The sequence below is a fragment of the Myotis brandtii genome, unplaced genomic scaffold (genome assembly GCF_000412655.1).
Source record: "Myotis brandtii unplaced genomic scaffold, ASM41265v1 scaffold174, whole genome shotgun sequence".
NCBI classification, from domain to species: domain Eukaryota; kingdom Metazoa; phylum Chordata; class Mammalia; order Chiroptera; family Vespertilionidae; genus Myotis; species Myotis brandtii.
Window position 1 is genome coordinate 1248438 of NW_005356437.1, and position 9738 is coordinate 1258175.

Here is a 9738-nt window from a genome sequence, read left to right on the forward strand (position 1 = left end):
GAAGCCCGCGGCCGCTCGAGTTCCCGAAAGCCCGGAAGGGCTCATCCCCACGCCCGGGGAGTTTCCCCGACGGCGAGAAGAAACGAAACCCAGCCGGTCCCCGGGAGGAGAAACGAAACCCAGCCCCGGGTTTGCAGATCGGCTTCTCTGCCAGACAGGAGCCCCCTACCTTCTCCAGATTCGAGTTTGAATTTTTTTTTTTAAATTCTCCTCCCAGGATGCAAGGGCCCAAAGCCCCTGTGTTCAGTTGGAGAAATGACCGCTTTTCTGAGAGGTTCACCTTTCTTTTAACACTTTTATTAAATTGATATACTACACAGGCATATCATAAACGGACACAATTAACGAACCGTAACTGCAGTTACCAGTTGCAAGCCTTTATTTAGCACCCATGGGGTACACAGCACCATACAAGAGGAGGTTTTCAGTGCATGTTAACAAATATACCGGTAGAGAACATACAGTTGAAAGTAAGTTGTTCTGGAAAAGAAGCACATAAGGTGAATTGCTGAGGAATTAAAAGAAAACTTCTGGAGATCTTACAATGTGAGCAAACTTTAAAGAGGAAAAGAGGCAAGTTGGGGACAGCAGAAAAGAGAATATTAAAAACGATAAGCTGGATAGTCTGGACAAATACATAAATGGATTGCAGAAGCAAGAGCATGGGGCTGCAAAACAGGAGAAAAAAAGGGAGGGACTCCTACAGCCAAGTTTATTGCATCTCAAGCAGGTGAATAGAAGAATTACAAGCACAACCCATTTTATTGCGCTTAGCTTTATTGCACTTTACAGGTGTTGAGATTTGTGGGTTTTTTTTTTTTTTTTTACAAATTGAAGGCAAGACCTTCCATCAGCAAAAAGATTACCACTTGCTTTACTATGATACTCGCTTCATTACGGTATATTACCAAACTGTAATATCTCAGAATTAGGCCTTTACTCCTTGCCAGGCAAACAGGAAGTCCTAAAGAAACTGAATTAGAGACTGAATAATTTAGCTAGCTAAGTCATTGTGAAGCATTTGAAAAACACCTTCCACCACTCTCAGTTTATCATTCTAGCATTTTAGTGTTCTACTCTTAAGCAGTAGTAGACCCTATCATCACTGAGGAAAGCCTGTAACACACACAAAAAAACAAAGACCAAAGGAAACATACAGGGAAAACAAATAAATGAAACTTAGCGGTCACAAAAATATGCATGAAGAAAATATAAATGTATGTGTTCAAAGATATACTACAACCAAGAACCAAAAAAAGATACTATTAAAGAACATCCAGGGAAGAAAAAAGAGCCCTAGAAATAAAAAATCTGAGACCAGAAAAATAAAACATATTATACTAATTAGAAAATTAAGTTGATGAAGTCTTCTAGAAAGTAGAGCTAGAAGACAAGAGCTGGAAATTAAGAGAAAAGATAAGAAAATAAGAGAACCAATCCTGGAGGTCTACTATCTGGGTAACAGGAATTCTAGAATGAGAGAACAGATGAGCAGTCATTAAAGAAAATATTTCCCTAAGGACAATGTTTGAAAGACCCCACCAAGCACCCCATATAAGGGATGAAAATGAACCCTTACCAGGAACAGAACATAAGCTTCTAGAGAGATAAAAACGGGTTGTATATACAAAAAGAACAGAATGGCATCTGACATCCAATAGTCACCCTGGATATCAAAGCAAGAATGTCTTCAAACTTACCAGCAGCAACACTGAAAGTTTAGCAGATGCCTTCAAAATTGGGAATAAAGGCTACACAAGAATTCTATACCTTGTCAAAATAGCAAACAAGTGTAGTGGTACAATATTTTCAAACATGCAAGGTCTCAAAATATTTACCTCTCATTTTTCCTTTTCAAAAGGTATTGAAGGATGTGCTTCACCAATATGTGGAAGTAAACCAAGGAAATGGGAAATAATAGATATAACTGGAAACAGATTTGACACAGGAGAGAAAAAGGGGGTCTCTCTAGGACACTGATGGAAGATGATAGCTGTAAACCAACACAGACTGAAGCAGATTAAGATACCAGGATTTCTACACAAAAATATTTCCCATGCTGATCAAGTGTCTTCACTTCATTTTAGTGCAATGCCTAAAATTCCTGCCATCTTTACTGTGAATAAATGGACTGCTCAACTTTTCTCATCAATCTATAGGCTGTTGAGTTATACTTTTTTGCTCTCTTTCTCGTTCTTTGGTTCCCCATGCTCTAAAACAATTTCAAGTTAAATTTTCACCTAGTTCAGTATTTTAAAGAAATTAAGTTTGGTCTAAACTTAGAATGAACTTTGAAAGGTAACCAAACTAAACCCCTCAAGTTCAGGAAAAAAAAAGAAAACCCAAAAAACAACATGATCTCTCAAAAATGAGACCTTTTAATTACTCCTTTTTGAGCTAGTATTCCCATCCTGGTTTCAAGGGGGTAAGTTCCTGACAGCCGAATATACAGTACAGTACATCTTTGTTAAGGATAAATTAGTTTTGACTATTGGAAATTTCTAGCCCCCTATCCACTAGGTCAGCGCTAGGTAACCTTCCCTTTTTCTCTAGAAAACCAATTTGCACAACATGCTCAGGAGAATGCAAAAGGATGTTTCAAACTTGAAGCTCAGTTCTGTTTTGTTTTGTTTTTTAAATGAAACTCTTGCCCAGCACAATCTCTTCTAGTCTAAATAAGCCAAGTCTGACTAATTTCCTGTTTTCTTTTTCTTATGGCTCAATCTAGAACAAATATCTTCCAATTCCTCTAGGTTTCTATTCCCTCTTTTCCTGTCTGTGTTTGTATTAAAGGAACAACAAGAATCTATTGGAAAGCAGTTTTACCTCAAAGAGTTTGCCAAACTCTTCCCTATTGAAGGGCTTCTCACCCTTTCTCACTCAAGTGGTTTAATGCGACAGTACTTCGTGGAGCTATATTCCTCACGCTATTGCCAGGAATTAAACATAAATAAATTTTGTAGGTAAAGTCATGAAATGTGGCCATTTGGATCCATGAACTCAAAGACAATAATAAAAAAACAATTAAGAACAACTTAATTATATTGTAACATTTGTTTCTTTTAATATATAGCTTACAAATAAATTACAAGTTATATAGCAGTATTTCATAGAAAAGACACACTTCCATCTTACTCATGTAAAGTTGAATAACGGTAAGAATCAAGAGATAACCTATGTGTATGAAACTGTCCTTATTTTGTTCCTAGCATTTCTAAGTCACACAAATGAACTCCCTGACAAGAGCAGACTGAGGAATTCTCTTCATGAATCATAAATTCCATTGACAACTGAGCATTCTTTTCTATGGCTCTAATTTCAGCTTGAAAAGCTAATTTCATGAACAGGCATTAGCTCCAACATTTACAATATTTTTTTCCTGCACTTATTAACCCCACATTGGCAGAGGATTTCTTTATCTGGCACAGTTCCAGGTTCATAACCATAATCCCATGTTAATTCTGTTCTTGCTTTCACATACCTAGAAAGTAGAAATTAAAAAAATAAATAAATTACCCTGAATAAACCAAACTTGACTACATTAATTTTCATGTTAACATCATTAACCATCCTCAAAAATATGTTTATTCTCTCTGACACCCACCCATTAGGACTGCTCTTTCATTAAAAGAATAATCATTTGAGTTTTAATTCAAATGTGCTAAAATCCTAAGTAAGAAGAAATCTGTCAATATCTACGAAGAAGGAACCTGGTGATGTGATGAGGCCTGCAGTGTGGTATTTGAGTGTAGACATTATGCCCATGTAGCAATTTGCATCATTTATCCCCTGAATTGAACAGGGTGAGAACTGCCATCCTTAGCCCTTTCAAGCATTAGCTCTAAAAGGAAATAAGAATTGAAATTTCAGCTGTTTCAAATTTTGCTGAGTAGGAAGAGTTTGGGATAACTGAATATTCTAGAGTACTAGATATTAGGGGCCATAGCACATATCTTTTCATATTTTTCTTTTCTTTTTTTGCTTCCATCCCTGTCCCTCTCTAGTTTCTTTTCTTCTTCTATTGTTTTTAAAGTCACAATTTCATAGTTATATCATAAAAAATTTCAAACCTGTTGGTGAAGAATGCCACCAATGGAAAATTCCTGTCATGTGTTTCTACAAAAACATTCTGTACCAAAAGATTTGGGCAACAACTATGCTGTTAAAAAAAAAAAAATTAAAACAGAGGTTAGATACAGCATACAGTTTGATGTCTTGTTCTTTGAAGCATAAGAATACCATTGTTTCCAACAAAGCTCGCTTATTTTTGTTTCTTTTGCTTTTCTGTTGACTAATATGTAAAATATCATAGCTCACTACAATCCAGTTAATAGTAGGAGTCTATTCAGAAAAGCCTGTCACATTCTTATATCCTGCTGGTAGAAATGCAAAATGGTATAAATCCCTAAAGAAGATAATTTGTCAAGATTATTCAATATTATAAATGCATGTATCTTTTGATTCAGTAATCCCATATTTGATAATGTATTCTATAGATACATCTATACATATACCTATGTGTAAGATTATTCATCAAGCATTGTTTTAACAGTAAAAGTTTGGAAACAACCCAAAATAATATCTATATATATAAAACCCTAATATGCAAATAGACTGAACGGCAGAACTGGTCACTATGACGTGTGCTGACCACCAGGGGGCACGCGCAGAACATGGCGAGCATCAGCCACGGCGGGATGGTGGAGCAGGTGAGTGGTGGCACCAGACTAAGGTGGGGCACCATTCGCCATGATCGGGGTGAGCCTCTGGTGGTTACTGAAAATTCTTTGCTCCTGCGCGCTGTGATCCCGCCCACTTGCACCTGCAGCCGGCACTGGAGCCGCCGCTCGCACCCACTGCCAGCACCTGGCGCCGGTCCCGATCACTTGGTGCTGTCAGCCGGTGCAAATGGCGGCTGCCGGCCCTGATCACCCCTGAGGGCTTCTCCACCTCCCCCTGCTCCTGAGGGGTGATCGAGGCAGCAGCCGGTGCTTGTACCCGCTGACAGTGCTGGCCCCACTCACACCCACTGCTGGCGCCAGCCCCAATTATTCCGCGCTGTCAGCAGGTGCGAGTGGGACCAGCGCCGTCAGCACGTGGGAGCAGCAGTGGTGGGAGCGGGGCTGCCGGCAGAAAGGGGACCAGGGCCGCTGCTGGAGGGGCTGGATGGGGGCGTGGAGGATGGGCTGAGACCCACCCCTGTGCCCACCGCAGCCTCGCAGCCCACAGTTCCTTTCAAGGTGCATGAATTCGTGCACTGGGCCCCTAGTCTAAAGAGAATTGGTTAAATAAACTTCAGTATATCAACACAAAAGAATTCTATGCAGCTATGAGCAAAAAAAATGAGGAGCTCTCTCTGTGTAGTGATATAGAAAGATCTCCAGGGTATATTGTTAATTTAAAAACACGGTATAGGACAGTGACAATAATATGCTATCTTTTATGTAAGGACACATATTTATATTTACGTGTATTTGCATGAAGAAACACTGTAAGAATGAAAGAGAAAGTAATACAAATTATTACTATAGGTGGCATGGTAAATGTGGATATAGTATTTCTCATAGTATGTTTCTTTTTCTAACAAAACATAAAAATTTAATATGAAAGACTGTCTATAACCAGAGTTTTACATCATAGTGAAGAGGCCCTTTGGAAAGGGGACATGTGCAAGCACTGCTGAACATAACCATTACTTATACTTGTTCCAACAGTATCTACACATGATGATGCTATTTCCTCCTATTACCACCCACCATTCTAATATTGTTCTATTGCCATCTCCACACATTCATCCATCACCAGATTCATAAAAGAATCAAATACCCACAATATTCCTTGGACATGTGGGCAAGCTTTTCATTTCAATGATAATAACTTCCTGTCCATACATTTTTAAATTTGGGCCAATGAGCTTCACTCATGGTCCTTACTCGGCAGGCTTAGAGCTACCTTGAAACAGAATTCTGTTTAGCTGTATGTATGTATTCTGCATGGCTTATTATTTTATTTCAATTTTTAAATCATATCAATGTATTACCTAGGTAGAAAAATTAAATTTAAAAAAAAGAGCAAGATAAAGAAAAAAAGAAAGAGCCTGTTTTTGTTGTTTTTTCTCCTACAAACAAAGGAGGGACCTGGCTCATGTGCTGATTGGGAGAGGTGAAACCAACTCAATTGTGTACGTACAGCCACCATTCAACATAACTGATGGGAAATAAAGCCATGAGAGTCCTTTGCTGGGGATCCTTATTTAATGGATTTCCTGACATGTTTGGCAGCAGTTTAGAAGTAGTCAAAGTGGAATGGAGAACAGCAGTTGGGGGACAAAGAAGGGGAAGAGATAATTTTATTCCTTGTTAATCAAGTATTCTAACTGGGAAAGAAAAAAAACAAACCAAATTAGCAGATTCACCTAGCAAGGAAAAAGTTCTTTGGTTTTATTTATTTTTTAAAATATATTTTTATTGATTTCAGAGAGGAAGGGAGAGGGAGAGATAGATAGAAACATCAATGATGAGAGAGAATCATTGATCGGCTACTTCCTGCATGCCTGACACTGGGAATCAAGCCCGCAACCCGGGCATGTGCCCTGACGCGGAAATGAACCATGACCTCCTGGTTCATAGGTTGACACTCAACCATTGAGCTACACTTGCCAGGCAAGCTCTTTGGTTTTAAAGATTTCCTGACTTACGAATATTTTTTCTTCTGATGGCAGCTGAATTACATGTAAAATTATCAGTGCACATAAATTTCAAACCATTAAAATGTCACATTTAAAGAGGCACTGAGCTTACCTTAAAGATGTCAAAGGGAATGCTTATGAGAATCATGGGCCATTCATGCTTCCCTTCCTTCACCTTTATTTTAGGGGAAAAGTCAAGGCGGCCCATCCACTAATCCCTTCCCACTGGGAGGAAGAAGAGCTCTGATACAGACAATAGAGAACAATTAAGGCTGCATCCAGGGGACAATGTGCTATAGTGGACCTTTCCAAAGGATGTGAGGAAGGATCAAAGTCTTTGTCCTCCTTCCATGACTCTTCACTCTCTTGGATATGATAAGCAGACAAAGTGGAGTCCAGAGATCAGGGAGCCATGCAGAAGGGCCTGGCTCAGCTCTCAAACAGATGGTTCAGGGTTTCCCCATGGTTCAGTCACTAAAGACTGGAAAGACTATATAGACAATGGGACTAAAGGTTGAAGGAGATTTCTTTCCCTTATAGGATTCCTGGGACCATATAATCTTTGATAATGCCTGATAGTAGGAGGCAGGACAGAATAAAAGTCACAAGGTAACATCAATTTCACCTTACACAAGAGATATGACCAATAATACAAATTACTCCTCTTATCATGAAGATAACAGGAGTCTTAAGTGTTAATTAACCTTGAAATCAAAGGAATCATACATAATTCTCTATATAAATGAAATAAATCTTCTTACATATATCCCAAACATACACACAAACAGAAAATGACTATGGTTTGGGAATTTAAAAAAAGAGGATAGTTATATGCAAATATTCTGATAAATGTACTGGTTTTCTACACTAAACCATGAAATCACTCAAAACTTACTAAAAGTAAGTAAAATAAATACCTACAACTGATTTTTTTGAACTATTATAGGCATCTCTGAAGAAGAGCTACTGTATTATATAAGACTCAAAAGAGAAACTTATTCTATGTGTCCCACTGTGATTTTTTTTGGAAGTAACAAATCTTTCAATAAACGTAAATAATTTTCTTACATACCATTTATATAATTTTCTTAAGCAAATGTTTAACAATGTGCCAGGTACTGTTTAAGCACTTTACATACTATATATAACTCATTTAATCCTATGAGTAAGTTATTATTATTATCCCCATTTTATAGAAGTCAAAAATAAGGTATGAGGTCAAGTAACATGTCCAAGGTCATACAAGTGAAAAACTGGCATCCTAATCCAGGTAATCTGGCATTAGAATTTGTTAATCATATTTTCCTTATAATTTTATTAAAAAGCACACACAAAAATGTTTAGAAATATAAATCTCAGCCCATATACTCACATTAAGAAAGCGGCCCACATTTCCTTCCTTTGTGGCATCCAATAAAAACACACTTCCTTTACTGAACTTGAGAGATTCACATGAAGTAGTATTCTTGGTTTCACCTGGCAACTCTTTATTACAAAAGACATAATGGTTTTGACATGCTGGAGAGTTTTCCTCTTGGGGCTTTAGTATTTGAACTTCAAACTTCTTCATAATATTCTGATTATCCAATGTGGTTGCTTGGTTACATATGCCCCCTGGTGAAGTTTCTTCTCTACCTTTAGTTATATCTATCACATCTGATTCAATCAGCAAATTGTCTTCAGCATCTTCAACTTGATTTGAACTTGAGTCCGCTAATAAACATTTTAGAAAGAATCATCAGGAAATATACTTGGCTAAGCAATAGTGCAAAGATTAACAATGGTAATTAAATGCTAGTTGCTTTAATTACCACTAACCCTTAGAATGTGTTAAGGCAGACAGCACTCCAATTTTATATATAAAAACTTTGAGCCTCTGAGGGATTAAGGGATTCACTTGACCCACAATAATAAAGAAATTGGGTAACAAACTCAGAAATGTCTGGTTCCAAAGTCTGCCTTCTTTCTACTACATAACAATGCCTTTTAATGAACTTACATGTTGCTTCCTGACTTCTCTTCAATTTTGGATTCTGAATTTAAGTATATTCTAAATTTTTAAAAATTTATTTGAGAGAGAGGGAGAAAGCAGGAGGGAGGGAAGCGGGAGGAGAAAGTGGAGGGGGAGGAGAGAGAAGGGGGGAAAGGGAGGAGAGGGAGGGAGGGATGGAGAGAGAGAGAGAGAGAGAGAGAGAGAGAGAGAGATCCATTTGTTGTCCTATTTATACATTCATTGGGTGCTTCTTGTATGCGCCCTGACCAGGGATCAAACCTGCAACCTTGATGTATCAGAATGCTCTAACCCAGTGGTCGGCAAACTGCGGCTCACGAGCCACATGCGGCTCTTTGGCCCCTTGAGTGTGGCTCTTCCACAAAATACCACGTGTGGGTGCACACATACAGTGCGATTGAAACATCGTGGCCCATGCCCAGAAGTCGGTATTTTGTGGAAGAGCCACACTCAAGGGGCCAAAGAGCCGCAGTTTGCTGACCACTGCCAACTAAACAATCCAGCCAAGGCTAAGTATATTCTAAACAGCTGTAACAGTGGTTTGTAGGGAACACTCCAGGCCTTTAAGACACCAAAGGCCTGAAAAGACCCTGTTGAAGTCATCCTCCACAATAACTATATTGCTATAGGCCAGGGGTGGGCAACCCCTGGCACACGTGCCAAACATGGTACGCCAGTAACTTTTGCTGGCATGCAAAACCCTTTCTTATAATCTTCCATTTACAATTTTTTTTCTTAATATCGACTTTTTTTATTTTTCAGATAAATTCAGTGTAGGTGCATCTTAGATAAATAAGTAATTTTACATAAGTTATCTTAAAGACCATAGACATGGATTGATGAGAGGGGAAGAGCAATTTCTATGCCTCTGCCTTAACTCTCCCTGCCTTCCTAGATCCGACCAGTGTTTTGGTTTCATCCACATACGCTTGTGAATCTTTGTTCTCAGTGATGAATTTTGTTAAGTCTCATAATAGGAGTAGCCTGACGGATGAAAGTAGTAGCTCGTGCATATCTCTGAAGGTCACGAAATATAAAC

The 9738-nt window shown here is 38.5% G+C and overlaps 2 protein-coding genes and 1 long non-coding RNA gene across 7 annotated transcripts in view; 1 reads left to right on the top strand and 2 right to left on the bottom strand.

The window, feature by feature from the left end:
• Nucleotides 1-179, bottom strand: part of PHF11 (PHD finger protein 11) — a 44126-nt gene extending 43947 nt beyond the window's left edge. Inside the window, exon 1 of the mRNA XM_014537200.1 lies at nt 170-179. The gene's annotated coding sequence lies outside the window, so the exon portion shown is untranslated. The remainder of the gene's footprint in view (nt 1-169) is intronic.
• The window catches only part of LOC106725588, a 2929-nt gene extending 777 nt beyond the window's left edge, over nt 1-2152 (top strand). Inside the window, exon 2 of the long non-coding RNA XR_001361507.1 lies at nt 1862-2152. This is a non-coding gene — a long non-coding RNA (uncharacterized LOC106725588). The remainder of the gene's footprint in view (nt 1-1861) is intronic.
• SETDB2 (SET domain, bifurcated 2) overlaps nt 357-9738 on the bottom strand; it is a 65373-nt gene continuing 55991 nt past the window's right edge. For 4 of the 5 annotated variants that reach the window (XM_005863201.2, XM_014537196.1, XM_014537198.1 and 1 more), the window contains 3 exons: nt 8061-8401; nt 4071-4159; nt 357-3481 (listed from right to left, as the gene is read on the bottom strand). In XM_005863201.2, the coding sequence (XP_005863263.1) occupies nt 3364-3481; nt 4071-4159; nt 8061-8401 (548 nt within the window). In that variant the 3' untranslated portion in view covers nt 357-3363. Of the gene's footprint in view, nt 3482-4070; nt 4160-6594; nt 6932-8060; nt 8402-9738 lie in introns of those variants that run through there. The other variant, XM_014537199.1, reaches the window with a different exon arrangement.